Source organism: Furipterus horrens, unplaced genomic scaffold (assembly GCF_987537825.1).
Source record: "Furipterus horrens unplaced genomic scaffold, mFurHor1.1.pri manual_scaffold_4, whole genome shotgun sequence".
NCBI classification, from domain to species: domain Eukaryota; kingdom Metazoa; phylum Chordata; class Mammalia; order Chiroptera; family Furipteridae; genus Furipterus; species Furipterus horrens.
Genome location: NW_028327174.1, coordinates 122,430,247 through 122,452,974, shown reverse-complemented (window position 1 = coordinate 122,452,974; position 22,728 = coordinate 122,430,247). Strand labels below are relative to the sequence as shown.

Below are 22,728 nucleotides of genomic sequence, written 5' to 3'. Positions count from 1 at the left end.
GCCAGATTCAAACCTGAAGTTCTGTATGATCCATTTATATAAAATTTACAGAAAAAATAAAACAATAAAGGCGGAAAGCAGAGCAGTTGTCTGGGGCTCGGGGCAGGGATGGGCACGACAGACCACAAACGGATACAAGGGAGATTTTTGGTGATGAAAATGGTCTCAAGTCGGGTTGTAGTGATGGCTCACAACTCTGTCAGTTCCTTAAAACTCAACCACTGTATGTGGGTGAATATTATGCATGTGAAATATATATGACACGTAACTCAATAAAGTTGTTAAGAGAGAATGAGCACCACTATCTGCAGCTGTCTACAAGAGCATTCAGCACCTTCAACACTGAAAACTAAGGCTGTGTGACAGGTGAGAAAAAAATCAGAAATCAGATTGTATATGCACATAATCCAGGTATGTTCTGTTTCTCTTCTGAATTTTTCCTACTGTTTCTCTTTAATATCTCATGCCCTTCATGGATATCATGACTTTCTTTTCTGGACACCAAACAAAAATTACCATACAAATTAAAAGCACAAGCTTATGACTTTCAGTTATAAATGAGGCCATATATTATGCATACAATTGCTTTTCCCATGAAAATGCCAGAAAACTAAACATATATATTCTGAGACCGTTTTTTCTCATTTTACATGGTTTCCCTGGTATTAATTATCATAAATCAGTTTGTTTTCCTGCTTCCATATATATAAAATCTGAATCTTCACAGATAGATTTAGAACTTAGTGCTCTGAAAAACGAACATTTCTTGACTTACAGAAAGATACAGAAAATGTTAAATAATTTGGATATACATTTAATGCCAGTTTTTTGTGAACCATTTGATAAGTATATTGTTCTCATCAGAAAGATACAAGGGATATATAACCATTTTTTAAAATGTATTTTTTTAAAGAAAAGTCTTACTCTATCTGTGCTGGTGAAAACGAGGGATGCCTTTTGAATGACAGAACACAACATCCAAAAGTCATGAAGGAGAAAAACTCTGAAGAGCTCTAGAACGTGAAGTCACCACCCTTGATCCTATAATATTCTTCTAATATTCTAATTTTTCACTTTGCCTTGAAACCAAAAGTTTAAAGGAAAAAACCCTCAAAACTAACACAAATAAAAGGGGAAAAATAGAGTGTGAAATAGACTGAAAACTTATGTGTCCAAGTTCAGAGGGAGCCTGAAAATTTGCTGCGGCACTCTGATTAGTGAGCCAGAGAAATATTAATTTTACTTTCAGTTTGTTCTCATGAAGTCAATCTGAATTTTAAAAACAGAAATCACAGCATCCTCAATTCTACAAAATAACAAAAGTTGAATGAACTAAAACAAACATTTGTGTCCTGCTATCAGCCTGGACAAGCCTTGTAGATAATGCAAATAGCCAAAAGTGATAAGACTTCCTTTCCACTTCCAATAGATACAAACTGCTCTGTATACATACATATTGTACCTCTGATACAGCTTTGATTCAATACTGTTTTCTACTCTTCATAGTTTTTTACTTATCAACTGTAAGCTCATCGAGGATCATGTTCCATTCATCTTTGCACTCTCCACTCTTTATTGAGGGTTTTTTATGTTGTGAATGTGCAATGAAATTAGTAAATAAATTATTTAAATAAATACAGAATTTAATAAGGAATGTTATATGCAGAATTATAAAGTATTACATGTCTAGCCTTTGATTTCCAAAGCATGGTGATTTGTGACAGAAGAATTTCTATGATGGGTTCCAGCTTTACTTGTAAAACATGTATGAATTTATTTTAAAAAATCACATATTCAAATAAAGACACTAACACTATTTATATGCATATCAATCAAACCCCCATCTGTGCTTATGAATCAGGTAAAAGCATTAAAATTGATTCAGTTGATTCAATTACCTAATTTCCCACCATAACTTCCAGCCTGCATGCTTAAAGGGTTGCTTTATCAAAACAAGGATCAGGCATGGAAACTAGAATCCAGGGTAGCCTCAGGTAAAATGTATCATATATGCATGTCCTTAGTTTGTGCCACACTGGTTTGAATTTATTACATGCTGCTTTGTAAATGGTCTTTGATATGTTATGTGTTTTATCTCCCATGACCAGAATGACATCTCCTGTTTCTTTGGTATATTCCAGCAGCTTCTCATACAGGGCCTTATTTATGCACAACAAATCCAAGAACACACGCTGGCTGATTACACTGTCTTGGGTTTTCAGCTCTCCTTATTACCTGAAAAATAAAGAGTTCTCTAACTTTTTTCTGTGTATTGTTCTATGCATATATAAACTTAGATCATGTGAACCCGGAGTATTGTGTGGGAAACTAACATATGATGGACAAGAATGTGAGAAGAATGAAACGGAGATGTAGTTCTCTGAATAAGATACTTCAAAAAGCACCATTGCTTTAGGCCAGTAGTTCACTACGCGTGGGTGCAGACAGTTTGTTTACCACATGGAATCAGAGTTTATTTACTGCCAGGAAACGAACAGAAAACTTCAGTGTCCATTTTAGAGTCCTCACAAATATAAAGCCACTTAAATCTGACTGCCCATAAATTTTAAAGTTCCTAACAACAAGAAATTAAAATACATTGAAAACTCTTTACAAGTTATGATTATTCTCATTTTACAAACCAGTAAAATAAAGCTCAAAAGCCAAGTGACAAATCGGAAAACTGACTCATAATGAAACATATTAGAGCAAAAATTTTGGAATTTAAATAAAAAAATCTGGGCATCCAGGAGAAAAGACCAGGTGACCGTGAGGGAAAGAAATGACACCAGCATCAGACTTTACAGAAGATAATGGATCAACATACTTAAGATACTTAAATAAGGAAAATATGAGAAAGGATTTTATGACTAGTTGAACTGACCTCTCCATCTATAAAGAGCACGAATTTATAAAAAATTCAAGAACTCACGAAATATAGCTGCCTGAAGCTCTTCCTGAAGATTCTACTACAGAACTAGCTTTAAAATACCAAAATCACTTAAGATTAATAAAGTGCAGATGATGAACATTAAATACAGATTTACTTGCAGAATTGAAACTAAGTGATTTAGAGGGGGGAGGGAAGGAGAAGGGTCCAATCAAGGAACAAGTGTGAAGGACCCACGGGCATGGACAACAGAGTGTGGACTGACTCTGGGAGGGGGGTGGTGAGGGATGGGGGGTAAGCAGGGCAGGGGAGAGCAACGGGGGAAATATTGGGACAACTGTAATCGGACAATAAAATTTAAAAATGGAAAAAATAAAAATAAAAATAATTTGGTAAAAAAAAAAACTAAGTGACTTTGTAAAAGATACAGTATAGTATATAATGTCTATGTGCTCTGACATCATAAATATAGCACAGCTACCACAAAGTGAGGAGAAGGGGAATAGAAGGAATATATGAAAAATACAGTAAACCTGTTGACTATGTTAAGTGTTTATTTGGAAGTAAAAAGAAAGTATTTCGAGTCACATGATATAAGATAAAGATGTAATGGGCAAGAAAAGGTTAATACCTAATTTCATTATTTCTCACAGCAAGGAATCAATACACAGAGGAGAAAAAAAAAAAAAAGCGGGCAAGAGAGGCAAAAATGTGCTATGTCAAAATAACCACAGAACAAAAATACAAGCCTTCCTAAAAACTAAAAAACGGACAAGAGGATAAATAGAGCATAAAACTGTATGAAAAAATCAAGGCCAAACAACAATTTTACAATTAATGTAAACTGGCTTATCTGGCCTATTAAATAAAAAGATTTTCAGATGAAAGCAACAGTCACATGAAAACTCAAGGAACACATAGTATGTGGCAGAGTAGGGACCACTGTCAAATCTTCCTGGCTCTGAGAGCTCTCTTTATAGAAGCAATGAAAACAGGACCCACAACAAAGCCAGGAGCGCTCTGCCAAATGTGCTTTAATGAAAGCCTGTCATTAAAGAACAAAACAATTAAATAAAAACCTTAACTTAAAAAAGTTTAACGCAATAACCAAGTATGACTTTGTAAGATAAATGCCATTGTGTGGATTCATTCATCTAATTCATTCAACAAATATTTATCAAGGCCGCATGTGATCAGGTCCTTTTCCAAGGACTGGTGATCTGAGGCTTGAGTGTCATTTTTCCTGTGTGCAGAGGCCCAGAAATATCAATGAAATACATATCGCTGGATTTAAAGATACATGATAGTGTCGGCCTCCTAAAATAGATTAATGGAAACAAAGACAGGCCCTAAAGTATACCAACACCAGTAGGTGCAAGTAAAATAATGCATCTTATTAGTGCCATATGATACCAGGCACAAAACCAGAGCTCATTAAAATGCCGAAGATGAGAATGATTGCCAAGTAAAGCATTCTGTCATAGGAACATAACTAATGCTTCCTATAAAAGTAACTACAAAGTCAAAATTTTTCTCTGCCTGCCTCCCTTTTCCATCCAAACAAAGTCTTATGCTTTGTATTAAAATGCCTTTCATCTTCAATGGCACAGAAAAGTTGATGGCTGCTGGCATCAAACCTGCTAAAATCAACAATAGTGTAATTACCTGCACACTTTCAAGTGCTTTCAAAATACATGCCAGTTGGGATTTTCCTAATTTAGAAATGTGTGCTTTATGTTGGTGGTCTAGGACTGTCAATAGCCTGTGTTAAAAAGAATTTTTACATCTTGCCCAAAGCATTCTTTTCTACAGCAATTATCTGACTTGTTTGTACCTCACCTACTTTCATAAAGAATTTGACTCAGTCTACAACATCCTTGTATCACACTGCTGATTTCATGTACAGCTGCATGAGCTGATACACAGAAAGCACTTAGAAGCACAGTGCTTGACACATGACAAGTGTCAGCTATTATTATATGAACAGTTCTTTTTAAAATATGTAAATAAGTGTGTGAGGGTAAGTAAATGACTATTAACTTTCCCCATTATGCTAGTTGAAATGAGAAGGAATTTTAGTACACTCAGGTTTCTCAGAAAATTTTTTTAAACTGCAGATTCTTAAAAATAAATAAACCAAGGGAAAAGATGAAAATTTAATGGTATAATATTATAAAAATCAGGCTTCCTTCCTGAGGCTACCAAAAACACATTTTATCAGCAATTCTTCCTTGGACCAGCTTTTAAAGTGTGAAGGAAAAAAAAAAAAACAAAAAAACCAAGAGCTTGTGAAACCGGATCTAACTTTAGACCTGGGTTACAGAGTTTAATAATTTATGTATTTGTTAGGGATTTACAAGAAAAAAGTGGAGACCCACTCATAAGACCACGTTCCAAATATTTCAATAAAATAACAAATTGCATAATAACAGTACTATAATTACTCCTTCTGTTTGGTTTCTTTGTAATTACTTTTAATAAATTACTCTGCCTCCTCCCATCACTCAAGTAAGTTGTCATCCAAAGGCACAATCAGTCCAACACAAGACACAAAGCCACTCACAGACAGGGAGGACTCCAGAGGAGGGCGGCTGAGGCCTGGAGGGCCGTGACTCGGTAGAATCAGTAAGGCTTTTCTATGGAGATCAAGTATCAATGAAGCTATTGTAAGAGATTATAGATATATAAATGTAGGCTAGTTATGAAAGGCAAGAGCACTTTCCAAAAGAGATGAGGGCACCCATGCCTGGGAAACCACTCAACACAAATGTTGCCTGAGCCGGAAAGAGTGGCTGTTTACACCCCTCATTTTGCTAACCTCGGGGTAGTTCCCATACAGTGAAGGGACCCTTGGTTCAGCACTCCCTGAATTCATCTCATGCCATTCTGCCAAGCTTTGCAGTTTGTCGGCTCAGGAGTCAAGCCTAACGCAGTCGCCGGGTGCTATTATGGGTTCAAGAAAAAGCCAGATTATTTTTATTGGTGTTAAATATTGTTTTCCAGAAATCATAAACTAAATAGAAAACACACCTCTGGCACAAAAAACAACCAACAGTAAAGCCCTTTGTTAAAATAGTTTAAAATTTGTACCTACCTCTATCATGTTGAATATTTCATTAGAATTATAACAAAAACATTCTCTTAGAATATATAAAAAATTTTAAAGGCAGTAAATGTGGTAAAATGCATAAACAAAATTGGTTTTTAAACACAATTATTAAAACTGGCTATAAATTATTATTCATACTAAAATGATCATTGACCGCGGTTCTGAATCAAGTGTATGAAAAGAACAAATGAAATAAAAGTTGACTGACAATGCTCTACAATTTAGGAAGGATATTATCACAAAGAAAATAGTTCCAGTATTTTTTCCCTCAAAGACTCAGAAAACAGAATTTATCATTTGGCTCCAACCGAAATGGCCACCAAACACCACAAAGTCCACTTTTCAAAACCAGCTTTCTAGATGTTTATGTTTCACTTGATATATCAAGGAAAATTTCACCAAATTCTAAGCAATTTTATACTCAAGAGCACTATTTTTTAGATTCTGACAGAAAAGAATAATTAAGGTAAGTTTAAAGGGTGCTTTCTCTGGGAAACACTTGCACCTAGTGTTCTTTATGACTAATCGTAACAGAAGCCAGACAATCTCACCCTCGCCAAAACCATGCACTTTGAAACCAACACACATAAAGGAACGCTTGTTAATAACAATGGCCAGCCTTAATATTGTTGAATTTTCAATGTTTTAACAGTGTATCAACGAATAATTCTGACATCATCATATATTCTTACTGATAACCAGAAATGACTATTTAAAAATTTATTCTCCATATATTATCAGATATGCATAAAGAAGAAAGGGAGCTTCTTTTGAATCTGAAAAGTAGAATTTTCTTCCCCTAAAGGAATTACATGGCATTCACATATTTTTCTCAAATACATAATTTCATAAAATATTATTCTACGGTTATCCCTAATCCTTAGAATACTGATCAAAGAATTATGAAAAACTTTATTTTACATGCATATATTTATTTTAAAACATTATATTATTTTTTAATCTTTGAATGTGATGGGCAATTTGTATTCTCTTTGACTGTAAGATTTAAAAAAAAAAAAATGGGTTGTTCTTCCAAAACCAATAGCCAATTAGTAATACCTTTTAACATTATTTTTAATGTTAATCATACAACTCACTGTTGTAATCCCCATTGTTTAATCAGCCCTGCAGAACAGACTGATACATTTGTCCTAATTGTTCTTTGTGTAGTTGTTCATGTTCCTCTTGCCTTTCTGTTGCACAAATTGTTCGAACTAAATGAAAGGAACTCAAAATAATGAAAAAGGAAGAATATCAGAATATAAGAGGAAAGCACTAAAGGACCAGAAGCAAAACAGGTGAGTTTTGTCATTTAAAATGAAGAAAACAAAAAACAGTATAAAGGAATTCAGTTATTCCAGTGGAAAAGTGCTAAAATATGAAGAAAAAATAAAATGGGAACAGATGTCACAGATGATAGAAGATGTATTAAGAGAAGTATGTATCTCAGAAAGGTAAGAAATGAAAGTCTGTGAGATAGAAGAGACAGGAGAGCTATCAGGGGTGGAAGAAGGATGGGAAAGACACAACAGAACAGACTGAGACGGGCCACAGAGCATTTTAAACCACTTCTCTGGGTGGTACCTCTCACTCACCCAGTTTACTTCATTTCATTATTCGTTATTTTAACCCACAGCTGAGCACAGGGCAAGTTTATTTTGCTTCCCCTTTGGAGTTCCTTGAAAAACTCAACTAGTACAATATTTCAAGTTACAGCAGACTGTGCTTAGCACCTTTCTTTAAAGGAGAATACCAATGTCTCCTGTAAAATTACATTCTTTACGTGTAATTCCTCGCCCAGTGCCAGTTCCAGCCTGGCCTTGCGCCATTCCTGTTTTCGTTCCTCAAGCAGATCAGAAGACTGCTTTGCACAAGCCAGTAAATATCAGAGGGGAAAATGCTATGACCCTAGCAGACTTGAATAGGTAACCCAGTTCACTCAGCTAGGCTGAATCCTGTGTGAGACCTGAAGATGCAGACAGAAACCAGGAGACAGAGGATGAGGGCAGTGTGGGTGAGAATCAGGGCAAAGAAACAAAGCAGGCAAATAAAGAAAACAGCTAGATTTAAAATGTACACCTACCAGAAATGACTCAGACCCACGCTCTTATCTTACAGTAATATAAAATGAATACCACAGAAAAGATCCTAGTTTTCCTGTGGTAGAAAAATACAGTGGATACATGAAAAAGGAGAAATCGAGTAATCTACTTCACTTGTGGCATGGCAGACACTTAAAAAAAATTAATTGGACTCCACAATAAGTTAACTACCTAGATCCCTAAACAGGTTCAAATTCTGGTAAAAGGTTAACTAACACATGACCTTGGTTTGAATATTCATTACGCACAGAACTCCGACCGAATTTTGGAATAGACACTGGGGCAATCTGGGGACACACCTCAGCAGGGCAGCTTCTGTGCCTTTCGGAACTTATTCTAATGCTCTTGGTTGCTGGTTGTACTCCCTTTCACCTTGCCTTTGAAAATACTGCATGCTTTGCCTCGGCAAGCTCCGAACCCTCTCCTGGGGATGGCAGAGGCAAACAGTGGGCAAGGGGCTCAGCTGCTGTACAGTCAGGAGGAGAGACTGGAGATACCCATAATTATTTTCTGACACAGCTTCAGAAGTTCCCATCCGTCTTCAAAGCTAGTCAGCTTTAAGCTTCATTTATTGAAAGGCATTTCAGCATGTTGGTCCCAAACTACTTCATTTTCATAACCTCTTTAAAACTACTACCCATGTTTTCTAAGAAAAGGCAAACATGTGCCTTCTCCCCATAACCTCTAACACAATATCCTCTCTCAAGGCCAAGGCTCAGGGAAGAGCTCCTATTTTCTTAGGAGGAAAATTCCTCAGTTTCCCCACACCCCCCTTCTCATTCTCAGAAGGCAGCAGACGGACCGTAGGTGTCACAGAGAGGGTTATTTCAAGGTCAGATTTTGGTGGTGATGATACCTAATAATCCACAAAGATAATGCTTCCCCCTTCTTTTATGCATGATACATTGTGAGCTTGAGTCATCTATTTGGCTTAAAAAAATAAGAGCTACTTAATATTTTTTTAGATACTATGCAAGCCATAATTCTTTTTCCTTCTTTGGACATTTTATGATCTCATTTCTCAACTCACAAACATTTTTAAAACACCTAGACCATGAGAGTTAAAACACAACCTACCGCAACATGCTGAGCTATGGTCAGAAAACTCAAGTCTGTTCAAAATGAAAACTTTTTCTATTACTGTTTAAATGAAGTGACACATATGACTTTTTTATTTAAAAAGAGAAAAGCAAAGGTTATCACTTTTCACAAACTGAATGTCTAGCTACAGACGACTATACTCCTAGGCTAGTTCCTTTTCCAATTCTCTTAGAAGCTGTCCTTGTATCCTTAAATGCACTCTGAGACTTTGATATCACCTTCATTATGATGTGCTTTGTGCACATCTCGGACACAGCAATGCCCATACTAAGGCAACACATCACAGAAGTTGGCAGCAATGTTATCAGCAAGAATTTGGCTTCAGAATCAGGAGTGATTCATCATACATTCTAGCAGCAGAAAAACAACACACCGCTATTTTAATCCCTTGGTGCTATCAAGAATCAAAAACAGCACTTAAAATAATTTTAAAAAGCAACAAAAATCGTTATCTGCTGTAACATTATTCACTTTGTAGAATTTTCAATAAAAGTCATTTAGAAAACAAGGCTACTTACCTTATTTCACAATATTTATCACAATAACAACTCAAGTATTAACTTAACACAATTTCAGGAGAAAATAGGTAGTCCAAACTTCTGCAAAGTAACAATGAAATTCTAAATTCAGAAAAACAAATTTCTCATTTGCTTTACAAAAGTAATCCACTTTTTTCAGCCTCTCTCTCCATTCCTGAAAATACTCTAAAGCCTAAATGAGGGAGTATGTTATTGTGCCACAACTAGAAAAACCTAATACTGTGGGTGATCTACACAGCAGCCTCCCCCTTTTCTAGGGGTGCCTTACCCCTGCCATAAAAACTACTACCGGCCTAATATGATAATGGAATCCACTTTGGTCCTACTGCTGTACTTCAGGGTCCTGAAATAAATCTTACTTTATTGAGAACATGGGATGTTGACAATCATTAAAATTACCAGCCAATATTTCTGTAGAACTAGCCATGCAAATTCACAGTCTAATGCAAATTTAATTTAAACTCAAAAAAAAAAAAAAAAAAAAAAAAAAGCTGTTCTATTGTTGTGACCAAGTCCTCACGGGCAGACAGGGAGATTTACCAAGAACTCCAGCTAGTGCTCTCTTCCGGGGACCCCTACCTTTTCAAACACTTCTTTGGTCCCCCTTCGTTTCCGTTTTTGGGGTCTCCGGTTCAGTCGATTCCATTTCGCGACCTAAAGTTCAAAAACCACAGAGCATTTTAAACAGGACCATAGGTCCTGGAGGTCGCCCATAAGCGTGAGAAAGGATCGACGGCCTCGCTACGCAAGCTTCCCGGCTTCACCTGGGGAAAGCCGAAGGCGCCCGTCGGAGCGGCTGGGGTGCCTCGGCGGCGTGCCGGCCGCAGGGAGCCTAGCGGCGCGCGGAGGCCGTGACCTTCGCCTAGCTGCTCCCTCCTGTCTCGGACCCGCGCTGCCACCCCTGGGCCCGAGCCCCCGAAACAGGACCAGCTTGCCCACCCGGGTCGCAGCGGAGGAAGCGAGGCGCGGGACCCACCGGCCCTGCAGGGAGGACAGCTCAGAGACCCTGTCACCCGCACTCACCTCTGCGTCCACTTGCCGCACAAGCCCGCACTCCGCCCCGGCCTGGTGCTCCGTCCGCAGCGGCTGCGGGGTAAGAGACAGTCAAGTTTACCCCGGGGTAACCCCAGCCTCCCTCCCCTGCGCCCCACCACATCGAGGCGCGGATCCTAGACCTCGCCCGCTGTAGGTGAGTGGGACTGGGGGCGCCGGAACCCGCGCCCGGAGCCCGCCGCCCGGCCCGCCCGGCGGAGAGAAACGGGCGCTCGGGGCCCGCAACACCTACGGCGCTGAGCAGTCGGGCGGCGGGCAGCGCGGGCCGAAGCAGCGGCGCGGGCGGCAGGCGGGCACTGGGCGGGGCGGGGCCTGCCTTAAAGGTATAGGCGCTGCGCCGAGCTCCCCGCAGGTCGCCTCCGCCCCCGTCTGCGTGCCCGCGATTTTATTGTTCTCTGGAAACATCTTTGGTCCTCTCCCGGGTCTGGCCCGCGCCCGCGCTCCCGCACCCTCCCACACGCGGTCTGCCCTGGGCGCGCACACCTTACTTTTCCAGCCCTCACCCTTGCGGGTACTCCCTACCCCTGAAAGGGTTTGTGGCCACCTTGGGAGCAGAACTGCTGCCTGCCCGCGAGCAGGAGAAAGAAGCGTTCACACCCCTGTGGTCGGTCGGAACTCGCTTCTCTGATCAGAAACCTAAGGGTCCAGATGGCCTTCACGGAAGGAAAGGAACTTTCCTAATGGAGTTTTCTTCAGAAATGGATTATACGCCATTAAGGCGTTTTTCACTGGCCCCTCCGGAGTCCGGGGGTGGGGTGGGGGGAGCGGTGGCAGGTGACCTCCCAGTGGTAGAAGCAAAATTACATGTAAAACAAGAGCCCTACGCTTTCCCCCGCGCATCGCGGGAGCCAATTCGCCTTAAGCACAGCTGGACCGCACTCGCCCAGCGTGTGAACTTGCTAAGCAACTGGGGGAGGGGGGGGAATTAAAAAAGTGGACAATCTATCTTCATAATTAGGGGGAAAGTTTGCATTTCGTTTATAAAAATGTGTGGTGCCCCAAGTTTTTTCCTCCAACCCCCAAAGCCTTTGTTCACAGCCGCATCAGAAATTGGTTGAACCAGACTGGGGCGCGAGCGCCTGGGGAGAAGGGTCCAGTCGAACGCGTGTTTGCCGATCTTGACCAACCCTTTAACTTTATCGCATTTCTTTAAAGAAAAATCTGTCTTGCCCTCTCTTTATTGCTACTCCATCTTCTTTTTGAGATCAAAAGCTTTAGATCAAAGCCAAGATCAAACTCAATACTTTAGAAGCAACTTTGCCATGGACTATTTTACACAAAGAGGAGCTTCTTAATGGAGACATCACAGTGGAAAACTTTATTTTACCGCTTCATCCCATATTCACAACTGAACTACTTAAAATTACATTGATGATGCTCTTCCATTTCCTAAAATAAACAACAGGGCTGCTCAAATGGGGGATTATTGACTTAGTGTTTGTGTTTCCAGGAATACAAAAAGCAAAAACTATAGAGTTATATAGACATATTAACCATTTTGTACCCACATTAGCTAAGTGCTATGAAATGCATGCTAATTTGCTAAAGATTTTTCAGTGTTATGAAATGTTCTTATAATGTATAACCATCATATCCAAATTTTCTACTGTAAAAATGCATAAAGTAGTTAATGCCTTGCAAGTCTCAAGTGCACATATACACAGGCAGGTAAAACATAAAAATGGTGAAGTGGATTATGTAATTGCAGAGCTACTTAATTTCACATGGAAATAAAACTTTCAACTATTTAAGCTTCTATGCTACTAATAACAGTTCCAGAATCAATAGAAATCTATCACAGGCTGACAAGTACACGCTAGAGTTGTTTTCCTTGGTAATTTACCATCCCTAAGAACTCTGATACGAACAGTTGAATATTGATATACTAAAGCAGTACCCTGCCTAAATGGACCTTTCTTAAGTGTTCTCTTTGTTGATTTATCAACAATTTTAAAACATGTAGTCTTTGAAGAAACAAAACCGAAATAAATTCCAACAATCCAGTAGCAGAAATAAAGATAACTTTTGCAAATTAAATCTTATACAGACTTCTATGAAAATCTGTTACAGCTGGGTAGTTAGTACCTGAAGGCTACTGGTTGTACTCCCAATCACCCACACACAATCTTTCCTCATTCTATACATCCCAATAAGCCACTGGAAAGACCTTAGGAACCCCATCTTGCTACCACTGATAGTCTCCTTTCTTCCTAGCACCCAGCCCATGGAGAACCTAATGATTTCTGGCAGACGTTGAGCCAAGGAAACATCTTTCTGTTACCTTGCTCTCCTAATACTTTGAGTGGGTAGGGAAAGCTGTAGCCCATTCTAATTGCTTCCTAATTTGTTTCTTTCCTGTCTCCTTTGCATCCCCATGCCCCACCTGCACATTTCTCCACAGAGAAGCATGAACAGTATTTACAAGGTAGTTCAAATGGTATCACGTGGCTCTACCTAGGACGTGTTTCCCTCTCTTCTTTGCCTTGTGGGCCCCAACTTATTTTCTAGTTCTGGTCTTAAACAACACTTCTCCATAAAGGTCTTTCCTCATTCTCCAATCCAAATTATGTCACCCCACTATTCTTTCTAATAGTATGCTATTTATTCCCTATAAAGTGTGTATCTTTTATAGCTGTTTACAATAGTTTATTTTTTAAGTAAGGGATTTTATTTTTTAGAGTAGTTAGAAAAATTTACACAGAAGGCACAGAGTTCCTATGTGCCAACATAACACTTTGCTTCATTATTCACATGGGGCGTTTGTTACAATTGATGAACCATATTAGATATATTATTATTAACTTAAGTCCAGAGTTTACATACGGTTCATTCTTTGTGTTGTATAGTTCTATTATAGCTATTTTTAAATTAATTTATTGAATGTCTATTTTCCTGACTAAATTTTAAGATTCAGGAAGAAAGAGATTCTGTCTTTTGTTCTTGATTTTTGTCCAGTCACTATAAACACTACTTTGCACACAGATGCTCAAAAATATGTTAAGTAACTGATTGTAAGGATAAAGGAAGGAATGACTGAATGAACAGCATATAAAATTTCAAGGAGCGGAGTCTTAAGATGAAGATCTTCCTAATTAACTCCTGCTTATTTCTCCACTAAAATACCTTAATTTGTAATCCGTATAGAATTATCCATTTTTTTGAAAAGAGGGATCATAGAACATCAATTACATTGCCAGGGTACTTCTAAAATGATCTCTCTCTCTCTCTCTCTCTCTCTCTCTCTCTAAATATAAAGAAACAAGAAATAAAGATTCCTAATTTGCTCATATATTAACCACTAAAATTATATTCCAAAATGGTGCTGGGAGCTGAATTTAATCTAGAATGAATTATGAACCTATTGCATGACACTGGAAAAACATTAATTCTTGTTGATTGTGTTCAGTATAATCTCAATACATTTCTCCTCTTCTCTAGCTAAACCTCCCTTTCTTCATGGGCTGATCCTGATGAAGATAGGGTGTGGAGAAACTGGAGAAAGAAGACTTTTTAAAAATTGGAATTCTGTAGCCAGGAATGGATACTTGAATAACTATCTCAGAAAATGTGCTGAACGCACTTTAAAGTTATATTTTAAAACAGATGTTTTCTGTTTGAATTATATCTTTAAAAATGCTTTGCCCAGTAGAGATGCAGGTTTTGAAAGGAAGTTGTTTTAAGAAACTTTCTTGTCAAAGTAATTTATAATAGCCAAAGACATTTCAGAGGCTAAGAAAAAATGCTATTGCTTTAAAACAAAAGCATTACTTTACCTAGTGGCTGAGTATTACTTTTGTAGGGAAAAACCTTTTCTCTGCTTTCTTCTGACTTGTTTTAGGAGAGAAGAAATGACTCCTTTCACTGGAAATGATAATGATACCAATTTCATATTGTTTGTGTGGACATGTGCTTCTGCTTGGTGATGAGGTACAATCAGAGAAACAAGAAGCAGCAGCACCTTCCTAGGCAACCAGAAGACCTGAAGGGCAACTAAGAGGGCCCCTTAAGTAGACTAAACCACATCAGGTGGCAAATGACACTCCCCTGTACATAGCAGAGGGAAAACTGTCCACTATAAGACGTCAAAAAAATTATTTTAATACCAAACAAGGTAAAGAGGTCCTGAAGCTTTGGCTGGCATTAGGGGGCTCTAGAGCCAACATATATTCAGGGCAAATTAAAAAGTAAGCGTTGGACTTCCAGTCAATGACAGTGTAGACAGATATGGCTTGCCTCCTCCCATAACCACATCAAAATTACAACTAAAATATAGAACAACCATCACTCAGAACTGTCAGATATTGAGTTGAATGGAGGCCTGACAACTACACAATTAAAGAAACCACATCCATCCAGACTGGTAGGAATGGTGCAGATGCAGAATGAGCTGGACCCACATCCACGTGGGGTAGATAAAAATTCTAGAGGGACATCTGAGGAGCAAGGAGGCCCAGTGCCATACCCAGCCCCCCCAGCCAAGGGTTCCAGTGCCAGACATATAAGTCCCCACAACATCTGGCTACAAGAACCAGTGGGGATTGGGATAGTGGAAGAAACTGCTGGAGCCCCAAGCAGTTCCTCCTAAAGACCCACACACAGACCCACCTACTCAGACCCACTCCCTCTGAGCTGCAGCACCGGGGTAGCTGCTTGAAAGGCACTAGTGGCATAAGGGAGAAACTGAAGTGTCCGGCATCAAAATGAGCAGAGGCCATGTCGCTTTTCTGAACCCTCCCCACAGACAGAACCAGCAAGCTGGTGCCATATCTGAGACTCCATCAACCTGGCGATTCCCTGAGACTCCGCCCCAACCCAACTTACAGTCCCACCCAAGCTGGGTCTTGGCTCATGCTTCACGACCTCCTCAGTCCTCTCAAACAAGCAACAGCTGGCCTCAGTGAACCCCAGGTCCAGCATTAACAATACCCAGCCTAGATTCACAGCTTGGCTCATCCTGGGTATCTTCAAGCCCACCACAAGTAGCACCCATCTCAGATTGCTTTATAGCTCAGGTAGAGTGGCCACAAGCAAAACACAGGTCGGGGCTGACCTTGGCCTGCACCACCTGGGAAACCCCAGAGCCTGTACACCTAGTTGGCACGTATAGACCACGTTGGAGCCCCACCACCCAGCCTCTTCGTAGCTGATCCTCCATGTAGGGCACAAGGTGGTGCTCCTTGGTAACAGCCAATCCTTGCAGCTGACTGGCCTGGGTAAATCCCTCCCATTGACCTGTCAACAGCAACCAAGGCTCAGCTACAAGAGGAGGGTGTATTCAGCCCACATGAAGCACGGACCTCATGTAGCCAGCTTGGGTGATAGGGGAGGCTGTGCCGCTGGACCCTATAGGACACCTACTACATTAGGCCACACGAAGTCAAAGCAGATCTACCTAGTACACAGAAAGAAACATAGGGAGGTTGCCAAGATGAGGAGACAAGGAACATGGCCCAAATAAAAGAACAGATCAGAACTCCAGAAAAAGAGCTAAACAAAATGGAGCTAAGCAATCTATCAAATGCAGAGTTCAAAACATTGGGTATAAGGATGCTTAGGAACTTAGTGAGGACCTCAGTAGCATAAAAAAGATCCAGTCAGAAACTAAGGATACACTAATTGAAATAATAATTTACAGGGAAACAACAGTAGAGTGAATGAAGCCAAGAATCAAATCAATGATATGGAACATAGGGAAGCAAAAAACAACCAATCAGAACAACAAGAAGAAAAAAGAATCCAAAAAAATAAGAACTGTGTAAGCAGCCTATGGGACAACTTCAAGAGGTCCAATATTCGCATCATAGGGGTGCCAGAAGGAGAAGAGAAAGAGCAAGAAATTGGAACTCTATTTGAAAAAATAATGAAAGAAAACTCCCCTAATTTGATGAAGAAAATAGACATGCAAGTCCAGGAAGTGCAGAGAGTCCCAAACAAGATGAACTTAGAGGCCCACACTAAGACACATCATAATTAAAATGCCAAAGGTTAAAGATAAAGAGAGAATCTTAAAAGCAGCAAGAGAAAAGCACTTAGTTACCTACAGGGGAGTACCCATAAGACTGTCAGCTGATTTCTCAATAGAAACTTTGCAGGCTAGAAGAGATTGGCAAGAAATATTCAGTCACGAAAAGCAGGATCCTACAGCCAAGAATGCTCTAACCAGCAAAGCCAGCATTTAGGATGGAAGGGCAGATAAAGAGCTTCCCAGACAAGAAAGAAACTAAAGGATTTCATCATCACCAAACCATTAGTATATGAAATGTTAAAGGGATTTATTTAAGAAAAAATAGAAGATCAAAACTATGAACAATAAAATGGCAATAAATACATCTCTATCAACAATTGAATCTAAAAAACAAACTAAGCAAACAAGAAGAACAGAGACAGAATCATGGTTACAGAGAGCATTTTGATGGAGGGGAGAATGGGTGAAGAGGTGAAGGGATTAAGAGGTACAAATAGGTAGTTACAGAATAGCCATGGGGATGTAAAGTACAGTACAGGAAACGGAGCAGTCAAAGACCTTATACTCATGATCCATGGACATCAACAATGGTGGGGGGATTGCCTAGCAAAGTGGGAAAAATCAGGACAACTGTAATAGCATAATCAATAAAATATAATTTTTTAAAAACATAAAGAATCTACACAGGTCTGAAATTAAAATCAAGGTTAGTTCAAGTTGCAAATAATAACAAGTAAGGATTAGGGGCAAAGTTATCAAATGTGTATGTCTTTAAATTTTGCTCTATCATTTGTAAATGTAACATTCCTTTATATCTTTTTATTGCTTTTAGAAAAATTACATATAGTTTGTTTTATTGCCCATGTTGCCTCTGTTAGAATGAACACATTTCTTTCTGGAGAGGATTTTGGCCCTGTCAATGGACCTCTTAGTGAAAGTCCTTATAAAGCAGAGTTTTCTAAAAAGGAAATCCATTCCACGTTTGCTTTCCAGTGACCTGGCTGACAGAACCTCTTCCTCTCAGTAACCACAACCCTGCATTCACTGTTGCTGGGAACCTTTTACAGAGCTTGCCCAAGGGAACATGGTTCTTCCATTTCTAGACATCCACTCCCCCGACCTGTCCCTGAATCTGATGAAGCATTAGCTGTCAGCTATTGGCTCCCTAGAGAAAAACACACCCACATTGTATGCAGTCTCTTCCCCATTCCCCACACACATCAATTGTCAGGAGGTTCACAGATGTTCTGATGCCGAAACTCCTAGCAGAGATCCCCTCAAATTAGGACAGACTACCACACAGCTGGCGCTGGCTGGCGTCTTACTGGTACTCAGTGAAATTCCTTTTAATGCATTACATTCTGGTAAGAAGCAACCATTAACCTTTACTGAGGTGCATTATATAAAACAGCCCCATAAAGATCCATCACAATGTTTACCATAAGGATGGTTTTAGAGATTTGTTTATTACATTAAGCAATAGTTTGCTTTGAGGACCCTCAGGAAAAACTTCTCCTTAGTATCAACATCAGAAATAATTGGACTTAACAGGGAAGGAAAGAAAACCGCTCATACTGAAAAGAACGAAAACACATATGAGACAAGAGGCGAGGAAATAAAATCCAGAGATCAAATCAACAAACCGGAACATAGAGAAGGAAAAAACAGTCAACCAGTGCAGAAAGAGGAAACAAAAAGAAAATAAAGTGAGGGGAGGATCAGAAACCTCTGGGACAGCTATAAGAGATCGAACATACGGATTATAGGATTGCCAGAGGGCGAAGAAGAAGAACTAGAAATTGAAAAATTATGTGAAAAAATAATGAAGCAGAACTTCCTGAACTTGGGGAAGGAAACAGACTTATAGGTCCAGGAAGCACAGAGAGTTCTAGAAAAACTGGACCCAGGGAGAACCACTCCAAGACACATTATAATCAAAATGTCAAAAATTAAGGCTAAAGAGAGAACCTTAAAAGCAGCAAGAGGGAAGAAAAGAATCATGTACAAAGGGGTCCCAATTAGACTATCAGCTGACTTCTCAGGGGAGACCCTGCAGGCAAGAAGGGACTGGCAAGAAATATTCAAAGTAATGAAAATCAAACACCTACAAAACCACAAATACTCTATCCAGCGAAACTGTCATTCAGAATAGAAGGGCAGAGAAAGTGCTTCCAGGACAAAGTAAAACTGAAGGAGTTCATTAGATCCAAACCACTGTTATATGAGATGTTAAAGGGACTGGTTTAGAAGAAGGAGGATCAAAACTATGAACATTAAAATGAAAACTGCATCACAAGAAACAACAACAGAAGCTAGGGAATCGAAACAAAGGCAAACTAAGTAGGCAACGAGAGTGGGAAAAGAATTATAGGTATGGGGAACATACTGGGGGGAGGTCAGCAGGGAGGGGGAAGAGGGAGAGGGAGGGAGATGGTACAGGAATTAAGAAGCATAGCAGGAGGGAATGGAATAGACAGGAAGAGGTTGAGAAGAACTATATGCACAACCAATGGACATGGACTAAAAGGGGGGGACAACTGGAGGGAGGGGGGCCACCAGGTGGAGGGGAGCAGAGGGAAGGGAAATTGGGACAACTGTAACAGCATAATCAATAAAACATATTTAAACAAAAAAGAAATAGTTAGACTTGGGTAACTGGTTTGTTTTACCTCGTGAGCATTGCAGTTGATCTCCTTGCCCTGTTTGGGTGTTGTGTGACCAACAAGGCTTGCCACCAGGCATAGGAATTTCGGTGGGGTGGGGGTGGGGGCTAGGCATATTGTATGCTATTTTAACTCCTGGTCCAAACTTGTTTTCCTAGCACTATTTTCATGTTGCTTTATTTTTCTTGTTTTGTTTTTCATCATGCTATATTTTGCTTTGGAACACAGAGCAGGAAGGTGGTGATCCTTGATCATAGTCAGTCCTTGAGGCTGACTGGCCTGGGTAAATCCCTTCCATTGACCTGCCAATGGCAACCAAGTCTCAACTATAAGAGGAGAGTGTACTCAGCCCCCACGAAGGGCTGTCTTAACAATGTTTTGGACAGGGTGGAGTATAAATAAATAAAATATTCTGGGTTTATTTTTTTCTTTCTTTAATTATTTTTTTCTTTTTGCATGGGTAGGAAGTCTGGAAAATTTTTCTAGTTCTAATATATCTCTCCATTAATACTTAGAGGTGAAGTATAGAAGGTAAGGACATCTGATTATACCCTACTTATAAAATTCAAGGAAAAAACTATTAAAAAATAAAACTGTTAAAAATACAAGCATCATGCAAGACTAATATAAAATGTTAACCAACCAAGTATTTTATCTCTTCTGATATCCAAACCAGAGGAAATGGACTTAGACTGCAGGAAGAAGCATGTAAATTGGACATATGGATGGGCTATTCACTTAACAAACACATTGAGTGCCTTCTGCAAAACAGAGCATTAGACTTGGTGGACACAAGGATAAATAAGACACTGTCCCTGTACTGAGGAGCCAGTCGTATGACCAGGCAGTAGGGTGGGGTGGAACAGGAGCATGCCAACAGCTTTTCTGGGTTTGAATCCAGGCTCTGCCAGATATTAGCTGTGTGACCTCTCTAAGCCTTTCTTATAGAGTTGTGAAGGTCAAATGACATGTGATGTGCTTACAAGAGGAGGAAGTGGTAATGTATCAAATTCTAGACTACTGGAACTAAGAGGCAAACAACATTACTAGGAGCTGGAGGAAAGTGACCTAAAGACAAAAAAAGTACTAAAGTGCTACATACAAGTTCTGTTCAAAAGGTATCCAACCATGTAATAAGAAAAATAGAGACATTTATTGAAGAAGATACTAGATACAAGAAACATTGTACTTAGGACAATGATGCCTCAGTCCCCTTCAAAGTAGGCACCTTGGGACCTCACACTATTCTCCCATCACCATCAGCTGCCCTGTCGTATTTTCCTCAATTTCTTCGACAGTCTGAAATCTCTTCCCTTTCAAAGGGGATGTCAGTTTTGGGAAAAGCCAATAGTCACAGGGAACCAAATCTGGGCAATAGGGGGGCTGAGCCACCTGGGTGATTTGATGTTTTGCCAAAAAACTGCATGAGACATGATGCATGAGTTGGCACGTTGTCGTGATGAAGCTGCCAATCACCAGTTCCTATAGCTGCAGACTTCTGAATCATCCAAATAGTTTCCACAGAGGAATGTTCACGTTTAAAGCAAAATTTGATGCAGATTCGTTGCTCTACTCGGTCCTTTTGAATACAACAGCCACACAGTACACATGGTTACTCAATGGCATCTACCACCTGTACTGACTAGTGCAGTGAAGTCGTCATTGTTTACACATGCGCATTCCAGTCCACTCTCCTTGGCTGTCAGCTTACATCAATGTTGTGCAAACTGTTCTCATTATGTTAACAGTGGCTGGACCTTGTATATCTGAGACTACGGAACCATAAAACCGGTAGAAAGAAACAGACTGCCCAGTTTTGTACAGGACTGAATACAAAGCACTTCCACATATAGACTGTTCTATTTGTGTCTCACACAGTCCCATCTTCAGGATGAAGTAACTGAGACTCGGAATTTTAGTACCTTTATGACTTCATATTGTGTGGCCCTCTTTCTACTCCAGCACAGGAGCTTAAGGACCATCTAGCACAACTATCTTGCTTTAAACTATTTGCTTATTATGTAGATCAGATCAACCTCAGATCAAAGCATAGCCCATAAAATATTAAGCTCATACCACAAAAGTCTATTGAAACAGCTGTTTTAGAAAACGTATCAGTGCTATCTACCTCAAAACCTGTATGACTGCAATTCTTTATAGGAGTTTAACATTCATGGACACTATAACCGTAAAGAGTTTTACAGGTGAAATATAAAATTATGTACGAGTGACTTTACATCAGTGGCTCCCACTCCTGACTGCTTATTAAAATCACTAGGGGGTTACAAATCCCAGTGGGCAGGTGGGACCCCAGACCACTTAGATTCTCATCTCTGAGAGTGGGACTCAGGTATCAGTCTTTTTTTTTAAGCCTTCCCCCACCCCACTCTGAATCCCCCCAATGGTTCCAATGTGTAGCCAGCGTTAAGAACCATTGGTTTAGGTCATTTTAATAATGACCCATCTCTAACACGTTATTATGAAGAAATTCCAGATGCTTGGAAAACATCAGAATTTCAAGGTCAATGCCACAGAGGACAGCTACCTCTTATATTTTATTGCAGGAAGTCCCTTTGGGCAGACAGCAGATGCAGCGCTGGGTGCACTGGGCTGTCAGGCTTACCCAGGATAGCGTTTCTTATAGCTTACACTTAGGAATAAACTTCTGGGCAATATTAGTTAAGCACATACACACAAAAGAACTAAAAAGAAGTATAAGATCCTAACACTACCAAGGAAGCAAGAATAAATGAATATTTATTTGATTTAGAGTTTTTTGCAGCTTATGGTTAATATGGCTCTGGATCCTGAACAATAGATCCTTGCCTTTAGGGAACCTGAATTTAGTTCTGACCTGGAAGGCTGTATACAAGTGGTGATATTGCTCACTTATCCCCAGTAGACAATGTTTTAATCATGTCAATGGCTGCCACCCATTCCCTGGAAACATTTTGCATTTGGAAGATTAATGGCTAGGATTAGAGGACGTTGTGTACCAATGTGCAAAAAACAAAAACAAAACAAACGAACAACAAAAAACCTTTGCTGTGTGCAAAAGCTACAATGCCATGCAGGACACAACCCAGGTTGAACTTAAGTCTGAGTCTTGAGCTCCATGCTGTAACCAAATGGGCTTCCTTATTTAGCAAAGACACAGTACATTGATACTATAGGAAAACTACTCTGGAAATGCCTTATAAAAAATATTACTTAGAAATTAATTAAAATCACAAACATATATGTTGACATTTCACAAGTGTGGAAAACAAGCACACATGTCTAGGTTCCTTTGGTTGCTCCCTAAGA

At 39.7% G+C, this 22,728-nt stretch overlaps 1 protein-coding gene across 14 annotated transcripts in view; it reads right to left on the bottom strand.

The window, feature by feature from the left end:
* Nucleotides 1–22,728, bottom strand: part of AOPEP (aminopeptidase O (putative)) — a 360,558-nt gene that overhangs the window by 65,935 nt on the left and 271,895 nt on the right. For 13 of the 14 annotated variants that reach the window (XR_016510539.1, XR_016510536.1, XR_016510537.1 and 10 more), the window contains 2 exons: nucleotides 10,765–10,827; nucleotides 10,321–10,395 (listed from right to left, as the gene is read on the bottom strand). Coding sequence is in view for 10 of the 14 variants with exons in the window: in XM_090274018.1 (XP_090130144.1) it covers nucleotides 10,321–10,395; nucleotides 10,765–10,827 (138 nt within the window). In the remaining 4 variants the exon portion in view is untranslated. Of the gene's footprint in view, nucleotides 1–10,281; nucleotides 10,396–10,764; nucleotides 10,828–22,728 lie in introns of all 14 variants that reach the window. The other variant, XM_090274021.1, reaches the window with a different exon arrangement.